Below are 23034 nucleotides of genomic sequence, written 5' to 3' on the forward strand. Positions count from 1 at the left end.
ATTTAAGAGAGTTCAAAGAGTTTGAGATTGTTTCAGGCAAGACGGATACTGGTCGGTTCTCTTGGTAATAATATTTCTCTATGCCTTTCCCAAAGAGATAACAGTTGGCACAAACAAAAACATAAACTCATGGGAAGGTAGAGGAATATAATAACATAGAAACCAAACATTTTAGAAAGAGCTTTGATTTTTGTAGGAAAGATCTTTGTGTGAGGCTTTTCAATATAGCTCTTTTAGTTTCATAGGTCAAAATGATTAATTCTGGTAAAAGCCACTAAAATTCTTCAAACAAAAATTAAACAATTTTAAACCTTTTTATAAACTTGAGCTCGCACTTAAGGTAAAATAGTGGGAATATTTTACAATGCAAAAAAAATAACATATATTAACCCTTGTTTGTAGAAAATTCTATACTGAACAAACAAGCCATTCAATATTTTTCAACCTCATTGCTTTTTGAGAGTTAAGATAAAAAGATGCGTTTGTAGCATTTCCCATTTTATGGATGATTTTATTAAATTGAAGCAGATATAGAAAGCATCGCTTATTATTTTTATCGTTACATTTTTTATTCTTAACTTATTTGTTCAATGGCATTTTAAAATTATACATATGCTTTGCATTATAAAATAACTATAAAATTAAATGAATATAATGTATGTTTATATTTTCTTATAATCTTCTTTAATTTCATAAAACATTATTATCGGTACCTATTAATCAATAAATTTTTTTCTTTTTGGTATTTAATATGCATTAGATAAATGTTTTGTATTATTACACTGGAACGAAATTACAATAAAAATGATAATTGAAAATAATATTTTTCCAGAGGCAAAGGGAATGGGCAAAATGGTAATTGAGAATAATACTTTACCAGAGGCACAACAAAATACAAGTACTTTCCTAACAATACGTTTCTTCTTGACATTTACAATTGTTCTATGAGTACTTTACACTATAATATAAGATTGAAAACGTTGCGTTTAAAATAATAAAAAAAAAAAAAAACAATTTATAAATAATACAAATATATACCAGCACATTTCCAACTACACATCTAAAACCAAGCCTGAGCGAGTTGAAATTGCACAGCGACCACAATGTCCTCCGCAAAATGCTCTTCGATTGGTGGCAGACCGGTGAAACTAAAAAAATAAAAGTTAAAATTAAATTTTATTTTATTAAATTGTTTTTTTTTTTATTAATTTTAGTGTCTCATTTTTTTCATAATAGTTATGAGTGACCATTTATAAATAGCGAGTGCTTTAATTGTTTTTTTTTTTCTATCTACAGTTTAATTGACAGTCCCTGGCCATATTATTAGACGCACTTTATATTTTATGAAAAATCTTAATTTCCAGCTATTTTAATCAGCCCCGTTTGCTCGGCGATTATGGCATTTGCCAAGAAATCGTCATTGAACCACATGAAACCGCGGTTCTCAGACCGCCATTATGTCATATCATTTCGAAATTAAAATTGATTAAGTATCTGTTTTCCAGATCTTGGTTGGCTCGAATGCTAACATTCACTTTGTTCACTTGCTGAAAAGCAGCTCCCACCGCCTCCACTTTTCCTTCGGGTCTTCAATTATAAGAAGAAGAAGCCATTGTCAAAGATGGCTTCTTCTGGATCTACTGGCGCTGTCGTAAGTATGGCCATGTTCTCTTCATTTCTTTGGAGTTTCAGACACGGAAGTTCTTTATCCTGAATATCTTATTGATTTAAGGGAACATACTAGGATCACTGGAATTAACGACTGGACTGATAACTTCAGTGTCCTTACCTCCAAGTCATGTGGGTCTGTAAGTTATCTGTATAAGTTTTTGAGTCTTGTCACTAAGCCACTCTTGTGCCTACGTAGTGCGTCAATAGTCGTGTTTCTGTAGGCGTCGAGGCCAGCGTATCTTTCTGTATTTTAAAGGAATGCGTTGAAACCTGATTGAAATGCATTTCGGAGGAAACACCTAAAAGAAAAACAGTTAAACCTTTATTGGTCGGTGAGTAAACTGGAACTATGTATTAAAGACCGACCAAGAAACATTGGCGAAGAGAAAAAAAATATATGACATCATTTACGGACTGTGAAGCTTATATTAGAACTAGCTATGTACCAAAAATATATGATATAGATGACTAGTGGTAAGGCAACAAAAAAATCATCATCATTTGTGACTTCTAAAGTTGATTCATGCATATTCATTGGTGACAAAATAATAGATCCTACATACGTTAATGACGGATTCATTGGTAGAGATTCATTGGATATTGAGCGCTTGATATTGCATTTAAAACTAGTTTTTGAGGTAAAAGTTTTCACAGCTTAATTTTGTTTTGTTATGACAGACTCGACGATTCCATTACATTATCAAAAAGTGGCTATGTGGGCCGACTATTTGAACGGCTTGGAATTATCGAGGCTAACCCTGTTTCGTCAATAGCAATTATTTCAAGGAGCAGTGTCGTTAGTACTTTACACCCAGGTAAATTTCCATATCGTTAACAGTATTAGAATTAGAAACATATCAAATAAATAAATCAATAAATATTTCAAAGATAGTATAACTGATACATAAAAAGAGTAGGTATATACATACATACATTCAACATAAAGTTCAGAAAAAAAATAACAACAAAATGGTAAATTTTTTATGATTATAAAACTGTGATACAAAATTCAATAATACTTATCAATAGAATTTAAATAAATTGTAAAAAGCCAGTCTTTTACTTTTTTAAGAAAGAGTTTAAGTTTGGAATTGTTCTGATAGACAAGGGTAATTTATTAAATGACTTTGGTGCTGCGGCAGTATTATAGTTAGAGAAATGAATCTTATGGGCAGTGGGTTCATTGACAAGGTGCATGTTGTTTATTTTTAGATTATATAACTGCGAGTTTCTACTAGGAATATTACGCTTTGCTTGAAAAATTCTTTAAGTACTTTAAAAATATACAAATGTCTCATAGGTAGAATTCCCAATTCCTTGTATAAAGGCCAACTTTCAGTTAAATTAGTAAAACACAATTAAAATCCGAATTAGACTGGTAGCCGTCGAAAGGCCATTCAAAGCTTAAAAATAAAGTTAATATATATTAGGAAATATAAAATGCCGAGTATAGATCCCAGTGGAATTCCGTTTTTTAAAAAACGAGCTTCACTTTGTTTGACGTTGATAATAACTTTTTGAACTCTTCCCTTTAAGTATGATTTTAACCACTGAACAATGACTCCCCTAAATCCTGCATTATACAACTTACCTAAAAGTAAATTGTGATCAACCACGTAGATTTATTATTATTCAAACTGCCATAAAGCTGACTGCATAGCCTAAGAATTGCATCTTCGGTTGATTTTCCTGAACGCATACCAAATTGATTTTCACTAAAAAACCTATTTTTATTTAGGAAAGAAGTAATTCTATTAATCATAAGTTATTCAAAAATGTTTGAAAAAGTAGGAAGGATAGAAATAGGTTGGTAGTTAACCTTATCTTCCTTTTCAAACAGGGGAATAACCTCAGCGCAAGTAAATTGTTCAGGAAAACAGCCCTGTTCAACACTTAAGTTAAATATGTAACTCAAAACATCGGAAACAAAGAATGCAATTTTTTTAAGTACGTTCCATCTGAAGTGCAAGAATTTTTATTTTTTAAAGTTAAAATTATTATTATAGAATTAAAAGCAAAGCTATTTGATTGTATGAATTCAGCATCTAGACAATGTTGATTATAACAATTACAATCATCACCGGTATTACTAGATGGCTTCAATACATCAGATATTTCAATAAAATATTCATTAAATTTATTTGATATACAGTTAACATCAGTTAGAGGAACATAATTAACTACAATAGTTTCTATTACGTTTGGCTTTTTTGTTTTGCCTAAAATGATATCAACAGCCTTCCATTCTTCTTTTATATTGCCTTTTGATTTTTCAAATAAGTAACAATAATAGTTTTCGCGAGTCGATTCAACATTTGTACTAACAGCTATACAAAGTGTGAGGTAATACTTTTTTGGTTTTACATTATTTGGATGTTTTTTTAGCTTTATACTAATTGTGCAAAAAATTTTGATTTATTGTTGACTTTTAAACGAGTAAAAATGTGGTGACTGAGTTCCTCTATAAACAAACTTTTACTAAACGCGTGCAATCTATAAAAACATAACATTGTATAGTTTTCGTTTTGATAGCAAAACGATAACTTTACACCATCCGCACTGCAAATGTCGATTTTTGAGAATTGCTGAACGAAATTTTTATCAATGTAAACTGCAATACCACCTGACGAATAAAAATAATTGCAACAACTAAAAAGCGCATTACCCGGTATATTATAAAGGCTTATTTCACTCTCATGAAAACAAATTTCTGTTAAAACTATTATAGCTGGAAATTTTTTTAATGACTCAATGTGAGCTAGGAAATTAGAACATTTTTTTCTGAGACTAGGGACTAAAAATTGGCAAATCACCAATACTTTAAACTGAATAAGGAATAGGATTAACAATACTCATATTTTATTATTTTATCAAAACCAGAAATACAATTCATTCTTACAGAATTGTCACCCTCACTTCTCCTCATAAAAATATTTCCATTCCTAGTCTAAACGTATTGGACTCCTATCGTAGTTTTTAGTGCTAACGCAGTATTTAGAAGTTGACGCCTCTCATGAATTAAGCAATCGTTTTTGTACAGTGGCTCCCACGACTAATCGGACATTGAAAAGAAGAATTTTGGAAGTGCAATTTCTCTAATAAAATGTATGGGTGGTGTGAAAATTAAACATCATAAAGAATCATATTTAACTCATATTTAATTTAAGTAAACAAAAACAACATTCTGAATATTCATTTAAAAACAATTAACAAAAAACTTAAAAAACTTCCTAACTTCCTGTCTCTCATATAATCGGACACATTGTATTTAATATTTTGTGGCGTATCCTTTTGACTTTATTACTTCCTCAAGGCGTCGAGGCATTGAAGACACCAGTTTTCTACAAATTTCTGCTGGTATATTTTCCCATTCTTCTTGGAGACCAGTCTTAAGCTCATGAATGTTTCTGTAACTTTTTTGTGCAATGCGACGTCCCAGTTCGTCCCAAATATGCTCAATTGCATTAAGGACTGTGCAGGTGTTTTCAGCACATGTGAGACATGTGACATAAGTAGGTAAGGTAAGTATAATACAATAAAAATCTTTATCAACAAACAGGTACGTCTACTCTTTTATTTCCATACCAGATTTCTGAAAACTTACAATGCTCTCTCTGGGGGAAACATAAGTCATTGAAATTCTTTATAGTTTGCTGAAAGTTGAATATTGACAGAGTATAGTTATAATTCCAGTGCCTTTCTGTTTTAGTCTGAGGTTTTTGGTAAATTAAAAAAAATAATAATAATTTTAAAAATATTTTCATTTTTTTCACTCACATTGTTTGGTGTTTTTATAACAGCTCTGTTACCGAACATATCCCATTTGGTTTTTGAACTGATTGAAAAACCCGTTGTGTTAAAGTTGATCGAGAAGTCTCCCTGTGGACATTCTCCATTCTGATTATAACAATCACCAGCAGATCCAAAAGGTTGTTGAGTTCCAACTGTATCAGCAAACGTAAAGTCATTTTCAATAACACGAAGTCTTACAATATCAATTGCCACCTTGCGAAAATGCGTACGACCACCATTTATGTCAAAATCTTTGTATTCAAACTTTCTCGACGCTGGAGGGCACATATCAGGACTTTTTGTTTTATTATCGTAATAAATCGAATAATTATCTGATGGATTTAAAGTTATGTATTCTTTTGGTTTACCATTCATATTGTGGCAGTAAATTTTCATAAGCTTTTTCTTGATGAAAATATGGTATTCTCCATCATGAAGGACTTCGTGAAAACGTTTAACATCTGCACATGATTTTGGAAAACATTCTTCTGGCGGTCTACACTTTTCTTTAAGTATTTTTTGTTTGTTTGGACATTGAATTATTTTTCCGTAGCTGTCACTGCAGACTACACGCCGTTTCCTATAACCTTCACAATTGCACTAAAATAAGTAACAATATTTATAAACAATGCAATTATTAATAAATCAATAGGAAATGCTCTTAATCTACAAATTTTTAAATTTAGTTTGTATTAAAATCATTCAAATTTTATAGTTAATAAATATTAATTAATGTGAGTATAGGATATACCAAGAATATATAAAATGTTTCAATTTAACGAAGCCTTTTGCACAAAATCATGGATAGTATACCCTCTATGGATTGTGTGCTATTCTTACCTTTGTTATTTTGTATTCTCGTCGAACACAATGTGGGCACATCTGTTTTGCAATCGGTTTTTTTAAGGCATCACAAAATCTGCTTGATATTTGTCTTCCAAGTATATTTGTGCAGTTAACTGGTCTTGTTTGATATTCTGTACTGCAATCACTAACACATGTTGACCAAGCATCCGGAATCCATTTGCAAGCCACTTTACAAGTTTTTTTTAATCGATTTGGTGTCGGTATCCTTAGAAGACTACAATACTTTGAATCAATTTGTTCCCTTTTATTGCGCAAACCTTTTTTTGCAGATTTGAACACTTTTGCGCAATAGAATTCTTTTTTTCTTATTCCGACACCACACTCAACGGAACACTAAAAGTACATATAAAACAAAACAAAATTAAAATAAGTGGGCATTTTTAAACAGTTATCTATTAGACTAGTAGCACCAGTAGTGTTGAAATGTAGCTGAATTCAGCCACTCTAATATATTGATTTTGCTTAAGCTGAACACATTCATTTTATTACTTGTCTAATCTAATCAAGCTGTCTGTCTGTCTGATTTTGCTTACGTAGACTGTTGGTGTCTCGGAATAAAAGTTTTTAATAATATTCCTGTATTGTTTTATTTTACAAGGACCAAGTAAAACGCCTTTCGTGTTTATTGAAATTATAAATATACCTATATTAATTCAATTAAAATAAGATTCCAACAATTAAATATAGCTACGTTTTTTAACTTCCAATATGAAGTCATTGTCGGTCCGATTTGACGAATTGAAAAATTTGACTGTTTCGTCGTTTCAAAAATTTGTATAGTATACAAAAAAAATCAAGTAGGTAACTTTTTTTTATAAATCAAAACAACTAAAAACATAATTATTGGCACCTCAAATATTTTATCAACAAAACATTATTTTATCTCCAAAATAAATGTATGAATGTTGAAAACAATATTTTTGATTGGCAGGAATTAGTTTGAAGCTTATATCTTAAGTTTTTAAAAAGATATTTGAGTCCAAAATCAATTTTAACTAACTTTTGTTAGTGTTTTATTAGGTTTTTATTTTTTTGCAAAAAAAAAACCGTCAATTCGATTTTTCTCAAAATTTGACAAGACTTTAATAACGTTTTTCTTTGTTGGATATAAACCACACAAAAATATTTAAATCGAGGGACCTTGAAATGTTAATAAATGTAAAAATTTTCAATTCAACAAATCGGACTGATTACAACAACTTCCTGTTTTATATGGAATTTATTATACGTAATGTAAATAAAATTTAAGCTCAATATTAAGGAAAAAATAATAAATATATAGATATCTCTACAATTAATCGGTGTATGTGATAACTGATACTGATACTAAGCGTTCCGTATTATGTAAAGTGATTCAACTCAAATCAAATGGATTGAAAAATTTCAAATTAGCGTTGGTTTCAAGTAGTTCTAATAATATGTCGAAATAAAAATATAAAATTGTCTGTACTATGATTATATTAATAAAACAAGTTCATTAGGTGGCACAACAGTCCGTAGACAATCAAATGCTTATGGACTTACAACTCTCAACCATTCATGTGTGCGAGTAATTACAGGGATGGAGGAAACCTTAGGTTATATGCCGAATCGGATATATTTGAGAAAGCACTTTTCATGTCAGGAATTACTCTTTGAGAATTTGTCAATTCTTGACAAGATTCAGTACCACTAAAAAACATTTTTGTGGGGTAGGTAGAGATCAAACCAAAGATGAATAAATAATAAAGTGTAACAATTCACACAGAATGAAACACAAAATTTCAACACTTTGTTGATTTAGTTTATAGCCCCCCAAATTTTGAGTCAGATTTAATATATTTTCCCTTAAAAACTAATTGTTGCTAAAAACTTGTGCAATAAAGGTATGAAATTCGTTATTCTCATTTCCATACTTTTTAAATACTGTCAGTGATCTTTCATCATTTCGTGGAGTCAATATAAGCTGTAGACGTGTGCGTGTATATCGACATTTCAGCTTGAAAGAAAAACTAGAATGACGGATAGGTTTCCGGTTTAAATATGGAGTGTCCTTGGCTCGAACGCTATAGTTTCTGATATAAAAAAGTAAGACATAACTTTACCACTGATGCAACATTGGTGATCGATATAATGAAACAGAACTTAATACTTATCTTTGTGAATGTTGTTCTTGAGTGACTCCGATTTGTTTAGATTGAATAAGAAATAAAGTTCTGTTTGGTACTAGGAGGGGTAGTTTAAGCAATAGCATTAATGGGCGCATTCATAAATCTAGTGACTACGTAGTCAAAATTTAACTAGCTTTGTGAATGCAAAATTTCACTACAAAAAAAGTCAATCTGGAATTGTCATATTACTCACAAATGCAAATATGTAAAATAAAAAACATTTTAGATTTGATAACTTTAACTTATCTTTTGTAATTTTTATTTGTATTTAAATACTGAACGATTTATTAACTTCCCATAGGAAGTTATTGTAATGCGTCCGATTTGTCGAATTGAAAATTTTGACATTGTGACGTTTCTAGGTCGATAGAGTTGAAATAAAACATTTTTAGAAAGATGACTGTGCGTGCGTGTGTACGTACTTACGTTTGAACGTCCCTAAGTTCGCGACGTTTTTTCATCGTCGATAGCTCAAGCACCAGAAGAGATATCGAATTTAAATAAATTTTGTTATACAGCTAATAAGTCAGAAAACTGCAGAAAGGGCTCCTAAGAAAATTGCGTTGTGGTTTTGTTACCATAGCAGTTTAAAAAAAGGTGAACATTTTGGTAAACCATAAATATTTTGCGAACCAAAAACGCTAGAGACCTTAATTAAAATTTATAAAATATATGGTAACGATACCAAAAAAAGTATATTTAAAAAAAAAATCCAATTAAAAGAAAATTTAACAAAAGTTGGTAAAAATTGATTTTCGATTCAAATATCTTTTCAAAAATTTGAGATTATGGATTCAACAAATTTTAACTTATAGGAAATGTTGTTTTCAACATTGGGAACATTTTGAGAAAAATCTAATTAACAGTTTTTTTACAATAAATAAAAAGTTGAAAGAAAATTTTACAAAAGTTGGTAAAAATTGATTTTTGTCTCAAATATCTTTTCAAAAATTTGAGATTATGGCTTTCAGCTAATTAAAACTTATTAAAAATATTGTTTTCAATATTTGGACAAATTTTGAGAAAAATCGAATTGACAATTTTTTTACAAAAAATAAAAACCTAAACAAAAAAATTAATTAAAGTTGGTAAAAATTGATTTTCGACAGAAATATCTTTTCAAAACTTTGAGATACTGGCTTTAAACTAGTTTTATCTTTTAAAAAATACTGTTATTAACATTCATTAATCTTTTGAGAAAAATCTAATTGACAGTTTTTTTTTACAAAAAATGAAAACCTAACAAAAAACACAACAAAAAACAAAACTAAAAATTGATTTTCGACTCATTTCAAAAATTAAAAATATTGTCTTCAAACTTATATTTTTTCACAGAAAATATTGTTTTCGATATTCAGTATTTTGTTTTTATTAAAATTTGTTCATACAAAAATAAAATTTACTAGAAATAGTACGCAATTAACAAATGATGTTCGGTTCTTGATAGCTCTCAAATTAATTTCATTTATCCAATTTGTAAAAGTTTAAGAAATGCTACTAAAATTGGTACAAATTTGTTTTCGACTAAAAATCTATTTAACAAAACTAGATTTTCAAACTAAATAATTTTTTTATATGAAAAATATTGTTGGTACACTATTCACCGCCCACCACTAGGATGGAATAGATTTTGGAATAGATTTTTGCTTTTTTAAAGCTGGTGAAAGTGTTGTACTGGTACACTTTGTAAAAAGGTACGTATTTCACTATTAAAACTTCATAAAATTAAAGGCGAAATTTGGAAATGAGCCTTAGAATTCCCAATATCAATGAACTACCGAATAGCCTATCAAAAATTGAGGCCACTGGGAATATTTCCGTGCAGGATTTTACAAGTGTGTTCTTTTACTAAACTTTGTAAAAATATCAAAAAGAGTGATAAAACAACTGCTTGAAATTAATTTGAAACACATATGGGCTCTGGAAAGGCTTTGACAGCTTCATTTAAAGCAAGAATTGATGATCTGAAGGATTTACGGCTCTCAGTACGTAAAAAGCTGTTTTAACAGAATCAAGAAAGGTTGTGAAGAATCATATTGCTGATCCACAAAAATATGGGAACAATTCGAAAAGGGTATAAGGCAGGAACAAGAACATCATGAGAAGAGCGATAACTTGTACGGCCGGCGCGGCGCGGCGTGTCATAAATTCTACTCGACCAGCTAAAATGAGGGCCAAAAGAATAGTATCAGCCAGAATAACAACTTTTCTAATAATACGAAAAAATGATACTATTCAGACAAGAAAATTAAAAAATTAACCTGTTTTGAGGTAAGTACACATGGACCATTGTATGAATTTTGCAAGAGAGCAAATGAAAACACTTTGTTTTTTTAGTTGAAACAATGTTTAACTTTGACTAACTTTTTTAATATTATGCTCCTTGACAATGAAACAATGATATTAAATCAACAGAAGCTCTTTTATTACAATACACAACTTCAAATTCAACATAAAACAATAACGGAGAAGAAAGTTATTCGCAGTTTTTCTCACACCCGGTCTCACAGACCAGTAGGTCACCATTGGCGGGTTGAAATATGTAACAACTAAAATCTTACTGAAAGTTAATAATTGTAATCTATAGCGACAAGTTTCAGAGCCGCCGGATATCAAAGATGTGACCCATTTAACTATTAAATTTCATGTACATAAAATGTGATTTTCTATGTCTTATATTTCATTCTTATTCGTAAGTTCATACGTAAAAATAATGTGCTAGCATTTTTCCGTAAGTCTTGGAGACTGATATCAGATATATGGACGTAAATTTAGCATACCAAAAGGAAAATCTAAGCTGTTCAAAATATAATCACGTCCATGACCTAATACTACTAACGCTAAAGACTATACCATAAACCCCTAAGTAGAGAGACTTTAAGACATTTACATACGAAGCGATTTCAGGCCTGAAACCTTATCTTCTACACAACATGCCTACTAACGGCCTTGTATTGCTTTGTGAGAAAAGATATATTAGAGCCCTCTACAACGTAAAAAATAGTGCAGTCGAAAAAACCTTTGCCTAGGACAATGACGTAGCTCTAATGGCAACAAGGCAATTAATAACCACTTTAAGCGCCCAATTGAACCAATTTTTAATAAGGATTTACTAATTAATTGGTTAAGATCACTGTTTAGCGCCATAGCTTATATAGTTTTAAGAGGTAAATTCCTTCTTAAGCTAGCCTGAATCAGATTGAAATTAGATGGACAAAGATTATGGACATGAAATCATTCCATTAAATCCAGCTATAAAGCAGACATGCAAATTCTCTTTGTGACCGGAAAGTGATGGGATACCTATCAAGGAAAGGGTGTATGGAGTTAATAAAAGACAATCAGGCAAGACAAAATATTAAAAGCTTACTTCAAATACTTTCTATTCTATCAAACGAGTGTAGAATAGAAAAAATTATTGTTGAAGGATAACTGTATTATTGTGTGTTTGGAGAAATAAAAGAAGAGGTGATTGTGGCAAAAAATCTTAAAATGCAGTCTTAAAATAATTTTCTGCGAACATGTTCGAAATTAACTTTGACCGATGATATGAAGATTTTAAAAATCTTCAAATTTACGTTTACTATTAAACGTAGGGGGGCTAATTTTTAGATTGCACTCAGTACCAGAAATTAATTGAGATTGTAAAAAATAAAATCTCAGACTCAATGGTATTCCATTTAAAATATAATATCAATCCAAATATCTAAGAGTAATCTTGGGGTCTAAATGCCCTAAAGATATCCAAAAAAAGATCAGATCATATACTGCTTATGATATAGGATTTTCATGTGGATCATGTGGATGTACATTGTAATGATCAGACCAGTGCTCACTTATTTTAAAATGGTATAATGGAAGGGTCAGCAAACAGCTTAACATCTTAAGACCCTTGCAAAGGTGCAAGGAATGCATGCGTAGGTACAACGTGGGGGATGAGGACCACGCTAACAGTAGGATTCGAATCAATACTCAATCTCTTACTTACCAGAAAAAAAAAGACAAATAGGAAATGCATGAATCTTACAAGAATACTTAGGAAAAAATGTGACTAAAGAACAGACTACATGACACCATGTCTGTACTTTAACAAACAATTCTTTCTTGACACAAATTAATGCTCGAGTTGCAGGTTTCTTTTCGAAAGCAATGGATCTTGCAAACTCCTTTAAACTCCCTGACCAATTTTTAAAGCCGAGGTATGGGCAATGGCAAACACTGCTAAACAGCTCTCAATGATGCCACTATCTAAAAAAAAACTATTTTCGTTTTCTACCACACCAACCAATTAGAAGCTTGGAAATTACTTTTGCCAAGAACTAACGGTGCTAAGTTCATAGATCACAACAAGATCGCAGTTATATACCTGGGAATGAGAGCAGCTCTCTCTTTCGGGGGAAGATCCAAAATTTATCAATCCAATATCGACTCCGCGATAAGCACCCTATCATGTAAATGATAACATTGACGACAAAGTACTCCATTAAACCAATGAACGATGGGAAAGTCTTAAAACCTGCGGCACAAAGACTTCCAAAGAAAAAATATCCAGCAAAACCGAAGAAAAAAACACACAACTACATACCCAAGAAAAAATAGAGCTAAGCGAACTTAAACAAATTATAAGACATAAAAAAAGACGCTGGGATGCGACCCACACTGATAACTTCCCATCCCGTCTGTCGATTTGTCTTCCTTTAAAGTTTGTCTATATGTACTCGTATCAATTTTTACCAAATTTGCGTAATATTTTTTGTAGATTTTATTTTTTATGAAAAAACGGACTGTTCGATTTTTATATAAAAATTACTGAATATCGAAAAAAATATTTTCTGTAAAATAAAATAAGTTTGAAGCCAATATTTTTAATTTTTGAAAAGATATTTGAGTCGAAAATTCAATTTTTACAAACTTTTTTACTTTTTATTTTTAGGTTTTTATTTTTTGTAAGAAAACTGTCAATTCGATTTTTCTCAAAATTTGTCCTAATGTTGAAAACAATATTTCTTATAAGTAAAAATTAGTTAGAAGCTATTATCTCAAAATGTTAAAAACATATTTGAGTCGAAAATCATTTAATACCAACTTTTGTTAAATTTTTTTCGGTTTTTAATTTTTTGTAAAAAAACTGTCAATTCGATTTTTTCCAAAATATTACTGAATGTTAACAACAATATTTTTTGAAAGATAAAAGTAAATTAAAGCCAACATCTCAAAGTTTAGAAAAGATATTTGAGTCGAAAATCAATTTTTAGCAGCTTTTATTCATTTATTTTTAGGTTTTAATTTTTTGTAAGAAAACTGTCAATTCGATTTTTTTCAACATTTTTCAAAATGTTTCAATTGATTGATTGAGTTCAAACTTGGAAGTTAAGGTTTTGAGCAGATTCGCGTGCGTTTTTTTTATTTTTTTTTTAAAGATCAAAACTAACAGTGGCCCCATAAAATTTTTTTGTCAAAAAACGAAAATTGGAATTTCCTCAAAAGCTAACCGACAGATTTTTTTTTTAAATTTTCTCTAAAATTTTATTTTGTAACTTGGCTTCTTTTAATAAGAAAAACATATTTTTGTATTGCTCACGAATGGTACCGCTCATAGAACCTTTTTTTTTTGTTTTTTTTTACTTTTATCAGCAACTTATAAACTGGTTTCAATATTTGTTTTTCTGAATAAGCTCTTTTATTGCCTTAACAATATTTGATTATCAAAAGTGTAATTTTTAGTCGTTTGGATGTTTAAAAAAATATTAAATTTTTTTTTCAAAATTCGATGTCTCAAAAACGGGTCAACATTTTTTTACGAAATTCAAAATTATTTTTCAGTTACAATTTTGAATCTTAAACAAATTTCTTTTTAAATTATTTTAACTGTATTTAAAGTAAATTATTTTGACAGAACACAAGGCACAAGAGCCTGACAACAACACATGAATAGAAATGTTGTGTTCCTGCTTGTTTTTTTACTTTAAAAAAAAAATAAGCTGAACGTAATAACTTCATGTTTGCGCTGAAAATCTGTAGGAAAGAAGGAATGTGATTGGATTGTAATAAGTACCTTCTACCTACCAATAACATTCTTTCACTATCATCAGAAACATGTCATTATCTATCTATCTGCATAAAGCTGAGCACGCCAAGTGACCTATTCTATGTTGGTTTTAGACACCTACCTAACTACACAACCAAGGCGATCGCATTACAATTAAAACATACATATTCTTCCTCTTTCTTATTTTCAGATAATTTACTTTCCATCCTGGTTTTTCTAATATGAAATTAAAATAAGGATATCTAAAAGAAAAAGCTTTGAACGAACTAGTTGAATACACAAAAAATTGTTTTCGATAAGTATGATTACAAGTATGGTTCATTTCTGGGATGAAATGTCCTAGGATGAGTTGTGTCTTGGGATGAATTGAGAGTTTTTTTTTGATAAATCAAATGGCATTTATATCTTTGAAGATAAACTTATTTTACAGGTATATTTTAAAATCTTATATAAGTACTTTTCTAAACAGACTTTTTGCATACAGGAGCAAGTTTGTGCGACCCAGTCGTGCATTTTATTTTCTGTGGATATCATGGCCTTATATCGTATCAACATAAGAAAACACTGTTTTTTTACGGAAATTATTAGCTATTATAAATAAGATTTAAGTTGTTTTAAAATGTTTAGTTATGTTAAGTAATAGTATATATGAAACACAGTTATTTTTAATTTTTTACAAATAAATCGTTCTACTACCAGCGGATGTCCAGTGTTCCTGCATTCTTTCACTTATGTATTAAAGTAATATCATAGATAATTACTTCAAAGGTTACAGACATAGGAACAACTATACGAGTATTTATATACTAGACTAAAAACATTTTTGTTTGTTAAAACAAATTCAATGTACACTATCAGGTGTTTTAGAGCGCAATGTAAAATTTGTATTTGCGGTGGATTGAATTAACTACATTTCTTAGTCAGCATCTAAATAGCAGATAGAAGTACTTACGGGTGACCACGTCGCAACGTATTTTATCATACAGCATTTCTTTTTTTCAATTGGTTTATTTCCTATGGAGCACCCATAACCATTTGAACATGATACAGTTCGGATCTTCTCGCAGTTGTCATCACAATGTCCCCAATCATCTGTTTTCCAATAAAGTTTATTTCTGACCTGTGAGTTAAAATATATGTTAGAAATCAATTTAATTTTAATAAAATGTCAGTTATTCTTTTAAAAACTTAGGTCACATTATTAAGAGTTCAGTATTTTATTTGAAAAATAATTAGCTACAAAAAATAAATAAAACACAGCTTAGAGCCAGACATTCATTTAAAAACACAATAACGAAAAATTAAACCTATACTAACTATTAAGATCAACAAAACTGTTTTTATCATTTAAAAGTAAAAGTTTTACCATCATTTTCGAAGTACATGTATGGCAGTTTTTAATATCCTCATAAAATATCTGCTTTTCTTCATACATATAAGGTAAAAGATCTAATTAATTCGCTTTTATTGTTAAGTGGTCCCTTGCCCGTGTAGGCCCTTTCCGTTGAAATTTGTAGGAAGGCTTGGTCACAGTTTGCGTAGCCTTAACACAAGCTTAACGTTGAAAATTCATGATAAAATATTTTATATAATGTTTCCGGCAATATCACTTTTATGTATGAAATACTTTAACTTTAAAATCTGGATATACATCTTTTTTTTTCTTTAGAGACAATCCTTCCACCAATTCTTAGATTGCAAAAAAAACTACAGTAAAATGAGGTGAAGAAGGAAAACATTCGTTTAGTCTATTGCTACCTACTTCTTCTTTAATGAATCGTCAGCTCTGCATATGTACATCTTTTTGCATTTTGATTCAATAGTGGAAATTTCATTTTAACATGAAGTTATTCGCATGTACTGACATTTAATAGTTCAATAAAGATTTTTAAGTAGAACTCATATTCAATAGTGTTTTATATTTTTCTTTAAGCAAGATGTGCAACGTTTTACATCAAGTTTACCATCCAAATATCGCACTTCTTTTTAGAGAATAATGACTTCCTGTAAATTTATATGGTCATTGGTTTCTAGGCAAGCTGCACCAGATATAGCGTTTTGCTTGGATGTTTTTCTCTTTTAATATTTGGCAGTTAACCTTCTTTCAGAAGGTTGATAGGTCTTTGCAGTTTTTAGACAACATTTTAAAAATAGTTTGAAATGCATTCTTCCAAACCTTACAATGTATTTTGTATATTTTGGGTAAATAATAGACTTAAAAACGTGTTTTGATAATCCTTTGCCTTACCGGCATCCTTAAAAAAGTAAAAAATCGTAGTAAGTAGCTCAAAAACTCTATCGATGATATAAGTTCAGGGCCTGTAGATGGGTTGGGCGTATTAGATCTACAAATATAGTCCAAAATGTCAAAAGTCTTCAAATTGCATCCAATTGCCAATTTTCTATCAAGTTGAAATTGTCCGTTTATAAGGTTGGCTGATTTTATTAATTTTTTTAACAAGTGGCAGAGAATATAAAACTTTATTTGATGTGAAAACAACATGTTTTGAACATGCTGTACCCGGCGCGCTGTACTACGCCAACAACTAAAATAAATTTAAGATAAATAATTTTAAAGAAAAATCATTAATCATTCTAATCCATTTTATTTAATTTTTTTATTTCGAAAAATTCTGACATTACTGGATTTATGTTTCGAATAAAAAGGATGAGTACGCCAGTTTTTAATGTTAGAACGTGCGGTGGATTGCCTGGAAAATCAAACGAATTCAAGAATTCAATTGGATAATTGACAACCTAGTCTTGATTCACCAGTACCGATGGACTTATAAGTTGTTGTGTCCATTTCCATTTCCATGCTGAATGGTAAAGTTGATGGTATTAACATCGATGTTTTTGGCTGCTAATATAACATGTGCACTGAACCAGTGATGGTTCTGTAGTTTGTTCCATGTTTGGGAAAGGTTTTTGCACCAATTCGCTTTCTGTGGTCTTACAGAAGTTCGCTGGCAGCTTGATACAATTTGAAGATTCATCCAATTTCAATTCGCCTATTAAATTATTCATTAATTGTTTTGCAAATTTTAAGGCCGCTGCATCCCGTTTTAGTTGTACTCGCACGATAGTTTTCAAAGTCAATTTCTGTAAATTACAACTGATGAACTTATGCATGTGATATCCAAACAGGATTGGAACGGTAAAGTTAAGGTAAGATTAAAGTGTCTGTCCATGATGGAGAAGGACACACTTAGGATAGTTAAGTGGCCTATTGTGATACCACATAAATCTTGAGGCTTTCTTCTAAGCTTAATGAAACCAGTTTTAATCCCTTACGAAACGTGAGAGTCCGAATATGCTATAATGATTTTGGTCGTTTAGATCGTTATAGAAGAATTCTCCTAGGTAATTATTGCGTTTTTGGGCTAGTGCAGGGCATGTACAGAGAAGGTAAAGAACTGTTTCCTCCTCTTCAACATCTATACAGCTTCTGCAAAAGTAATTTTTAAATACGCCTAGCTGCGTGGCGGTGTTATTCCACCTCGTGTTTTCCTTCATGATATCGTCCTGCAGTAGCAATAGTTTACGTGTAGTGATTGGGTTGCACTGTACCATTCCTATCGAGTTCATCTGCCTTACAGTTTCCTAGAATATCTCTATGGCCCAGCACCCTGTAATGGTAAATGGTTGTCCATTTCCATTTAAACTTTTGTGCCATCTCCATTAGAAACGATCGAAGTTATTAACTGTTATAGAGTTTATAGGGACAGAGTCCAGAGATTTGCTAGAGGCCTGACTATCTGAGAAAATACGGGTATCATATGTTGATATCACGTTTTCTTAAAACCAGGACAAGACTTCTTTTATCACCAAAAGTTCAGCCTGGAACACATATATGAAAAATGATTGGGAAGGCGGAATGAAAGTCTTAATTTCAGTCTTTCAGAGTACACACCTCCACCAATCTCTTCTTTTGTTTTTGATCCATCTGCATAAAAGTGGATTGACTTGTCTTCCAGGAATGTCCTATCCTCCCAGAAAGATCTAGGAGGTATAGAAATCTATAAGTTTGATTTTAAATACCTAAGAATTACGGAGTTGCTAATTTTGTTATTAATCCACTGCGACGAAGTTTTGAGGCAAATAACAGAGCTTGCAGCTATTTGCTTGCTTATCATTAAAATCGGTCTTATTTTTGTATGATGTGTATAGCCAATGCGAGATTCGGGGTTGTAAGCCTCATTTGTTATCAATAGTTTTTTGCAAGAAAAGACAGCTACAGTAGCTTTTTTGACTCTTTCTTGTACATTACGTTTCCAATTGAGCTTTTTGTCTAAAATAAGACCTAGGTACTAAGTCTCTTTCTCTAATATAGGGAGGGTTAGCAAATGGAATTTTGTGTAGGTCAACACCTTGGTGATGATAGTTGGCAGCAGTTTTTATAATTGTAAAGGCCCCACAGCCGAGTTCATCGTATCATTGAAAATGTGTTTGGTTTTATGGCTGTATGCTTTTGCGTTTTTTGGAAAGCTATAAATTAAAATGCCGAGAATGCGTGCTTCAGAATTATCTTATGATGACGAACAATATTGATCACTATAATGACAACCATGAGCTTGTTTTGGATGAATAATGTCAATCTGCGCGGCTCCAGCCCATTATCAAACTGAAAAACGGTATAATATCTTTCATTTCTTCCACAGAGAATGTCCGTGATAAAAATGGAAGACTTCTTATCCGACTAGTTCACGCTCTTCACCACCAAAAAAAAAAAAACAAAAATTCAACCCAAAATACTTGAAATTTTTAAAGCTGAAGTAAATTCGGTCGATTGCAGAACTTTGCTTGTTTTAAAAAAAAAACTTTCAGGAGATCAAGACATTATCGCTTGTCCTTTGAACCGATTGTTTGTTCGCATCTGCTCAAAGTTAAACTTAAATATTGTACTTTGTATTCGTTGACGGATATCTTAGAGGCAACTCCATATTTAATTCCCGATCCATTTTAATTATTTAAAAAATACTTTTGTCAATAAATTAATTTCTTTATTTGTTACATTTGTCGGCCAGTATATAGACACTTGGATCACGATTGTTTGCCAATTTAATGTCTGTCATTTAGGCAGATAAAATTGGGTATTTACATGGTTGATAGAAAATTGGGTTTACTTATTTGAACACTTAATTAAATTCTATTCTTGACAGCATTCAAAAACCGTGTAGAATTTGATGTTTCGAAAACTCAATGCTTTCTACTGTCGCAAAAGCGTAACCCTCAACTTATGACTGAATAGCTTTTAGTAAAAAAATGTCTATTCCGTAATCGAATTTGGGTGTGTTTTATGTATCAAATTATGTTTTGTAATTTTTTTTTCAACCTTATGCAGTGAAAACTATATTAAAATTGATTTCGAAAATTCTGTTACTTATGTTGTTTTAACAATGACCGATAGAAATAATTAAATCCATTTAACGAAGGCATTTGCTTGCAATATCTACTAACTGTTTAAATAAATTACAAAAATAGAGTTTAAAATACTTTTCCTTTTTTTATCTATTTGAGCAATTTATCTAGCAAACTATTTCTCATTTGAAGTTGAAATCCTTATGTCACTGGACTAATTTATTTTTAGAATAATGAAATGTAATTTAATATGCTTTTTATTATACGTAACTACCTCTGCTTCCTTGAAAGTTGAGGATTCGGTACAATGTCCCAAATTGCATGAACGAATTCTGGAATTATAGATGGATCTTTTGCTCATATCACACAGCGAATTTTCTACTTGTGTACCGTTAAAGAAGCATGCCACTGATCTCACTTGTTGTCCATTTCCACAGGTTTGGGAACACTGAAATGGCGATTTAAATTTATTATTAGCATATTTTGTTTTATATATATAGGTACTTTGAACGGTCATGGACCACCAACCCGTGAGCTTTATTATGTCTTTTGGAGATTTCAAAAGATAGACTGCTCCTGGTTGATAATTTTGTTTGAACTTTTCAGCGAAAGAATTTACTTATTGTTAAGCGAATATAGGTGCATAAATAACTTGTAAGAATTACGAAAATACCGATTTTAGAAGTAGTAGCAAATAAAAAACACAAGAGTTTCCTTAAAATTTTTATTGTTAGTACAAAAAAGAGACTTATTTTGATATTTTAGCTCTCATTTACAATCTTTGTTTAAATGAAGTGTGAAATTAAAATTGATTTTATGATTTTATTTAATTCAAATAAGAGTTAATGTGAGCAAATTTGAAATATATAATAATTACCGCGTTTACAAGGAGAATTGAATCCGAATTGAATCAGGATTTAGCGCCGTATAGACCTGGATCGGATCGAAATAGGATTACTCGATCCGATCCCACTAAAAGAGGTGAATCGAATCGAAAATTTGTTTGTAAACCTGAATCGGGGAATCCAGTTATTGGTGTGTGAGGTCTTGCTTGTGTGCGTGCGATAAGTTTTTTCTATCTTGTTTGTTCTAAGCAAAAATACTCCATTTAAATGGAGTGTTTTTGGTTATAAGCTGAATTTAATTTGGCGCTCGTCTTTGTGTTGAGAGCATTGTTTTAAAATTTAAAAATTATTCACGTAGCAGTACGGACACAAATACAACCCAAATGTCATTTCGATTCCATTTGAATTCGATTCCTCGATTCAGTGCCACCATATACCTGGATCGAAATCTCAATTCGATTCGATTCGATTCCTCGATCTCCTCTTGTAACCAGGGTAAATAATTTTTGTTGATGAGCTCCAACATTTTGATTTTATGATTTTATTTAATTCAAATAAGAGTTAATGTGAGCAAATTTGAAATATATAATAATAATTTTTGTTGATGAGCTCCAACATTCCGCCCCCTTTGAAAGGATCACCTTTTAAGACGGAATTGCAGCTAATTTTGGAATAGGTCTCCGAAACTCTCCTTGTTGGGTTATAACGTCGGCTACTATGCTTCCATCAACTCTTCCTAAAAACCATTTTTGAGGAGCTAAATTATTATCCTCATGGATGATAACCAAGCTACAAATGGATATATTTGTCCTTGAAGATCTCTTCTTCACACGAATTTGGTGTTATGTGACATACTCTTTAGACCAACGTATTCAGAAATGATTTTTACGACATTCATTCTTCGCCATCGTTCGAGAAAGCTTATATCAGAGATCTCATTAACTGGTTCTTGGATCGCTTTTAATGATGAGCCGATAAGCAAATGCGCTCGAGAAAATGTTTCAGAGTCGTTCGGATCTGTTGACGTTATAGTAATTGGCCTCTAGTTCTTAATGGCTTGAATCTCAACTAGTGCATTTGACAGCTCTTGATCAGATATTGATAATGTTATCATAATTACATTTTTTACATCCCAAACTTCTTTGAGTTTTGATAGTGTATGTTTCTTGGAAATTCTTTACGATCTATTATCCTTTTTAAGGCTCCTTTATATTTATCTTTATTGTATCATCAATGTTATAATATTTTTTCTTAAACTAAATTGCACAATTTACAGACATGGTATATTATAATTATTACATCAATTAACCAAAAATACAGAAAGAAATAATATTGAAGGAAAAGCTACATAAAAACCTTTATATAAAACAATAAGAAAATAGAATGAAAGAAAGGTGGACAGTAAAATTTAAAAAAAATGAGGATTCAAACCAAGCTTTGAGTAATACAACAAGTAGATAATAATTAAACTAAAATTAAATAAATACATCCGTAAATATATAAATAAATAAATAAATAAATAAATGAGAAGATACATAAATAAATAAATAATAACAATAACAAAAGAACAGAAAGGAATAATTAAAATAATAATGAAATACATAAATAGACAAACAAATAAATATATATTTAAATAAACAAATAGGTAAATAATTAAACAAATAGACAGGTAAATTAAATAGAAAATAACAGATAAATAAATAAATAAGTATATTAGAAAGTCATTGTGAAGCTGGGTTTGAAATCAATGTAAATCATTGACATACTATACATGGACTGCTAGTAGCCAACTTCAGGATGGTTCCACTTTTAACGGACAAAACACTAGCGCAAAGAGGGCTATGCGGAAAAATTGTGTAACATTTAATACTCACATCCACTGCTGTCGTTTTTGCTACTATAGTAGTATTTTACTATTTTCAGAGTCAACTGCTACTCTACACACGGACGAAAACTACTCCCCAAAATAAAACGGAAAAGAAATTTGTATTTGGTTTACAATTAAAACCAAAATTTAAAGTATAATGCCCCAATAATAGTGCAACAGCAGAAAGAAAATTTTTAGATATAAGCCTTATAAAAGATAAAAAAAAAGAAATTCACTCAAGGTAGAAACGGTAAATGCCCTACTAACTGCTAAGGAACTCCTTAAAAACGATTTCACAGAAAAATGGGAGCCATCGAAAACTTTAATCGAGAATAACAAATCATTGTATAAGGCGCCAGTTATAGCTGTCATTGGTTTTCATCATTGAAAACAAAAAATTAGAATTTTTTGACAGGTCGTTTATAGCTATCT

At 30.7% G+C, this 23034-nt stretch overlaps 1 protein-coding gene across 6 annotated transcripts in view; it reads right to left on the bottom strand.

The window, feature by feature from the left end:
• Positions 1-661: 661 nt before the first annotated feature.
• Positions 662-23034, bottom strand: part of LOC129953659 (A disintegrin and metalloproteinase with thrombospondin motifs 9) — a 161069-nt gene continuing 138696 nt past the window's right edge. For 4 of the 6 annotated variants that reach the window (XM_056066984.1, XM_056066987.1, XM_056066986.1 and 1 more), the window contains exons 20-24: positions 20165-20338; positions 15482-15649; positions 6304-6663; positions 5449-6063; positions 662-1148 (exon numbers count right to left, since the gene is read on the bottom strand). In XM_056066984.1, coding sequence (XP_055922959.1) covers positions 1053-1148; positions 5449-6063; positions 6304-6663; positions 15482-15649; positions 20165-20338 — 1413 coding nt within the window. In that variant the 3' untranslated portion in view covers positions 662-1052. Of the gene's footprint in view, positions 1149-5448; positions 6064-6303; positions 6664-15481; positions 15650-20164; positions 20339-23034 lie in introns of those variants that run through there. The other 2 variants (XM_056066985.1, XM_056066989.1) reach the window with 2 other exon arrangements.

Source organism: Eupeodes corollae, chromosome 1, assembly GCF_945859685.1.
Source record: "Eupeodes corollae chromosome 1, idEupCoro1.1, whole genome shotgun sequence".
NCBI lineage: Eukaryota > Metazoa > Arthropoda > Insecta > Diptera > Syrphidae > Eupeodes > Eupeodes corollae.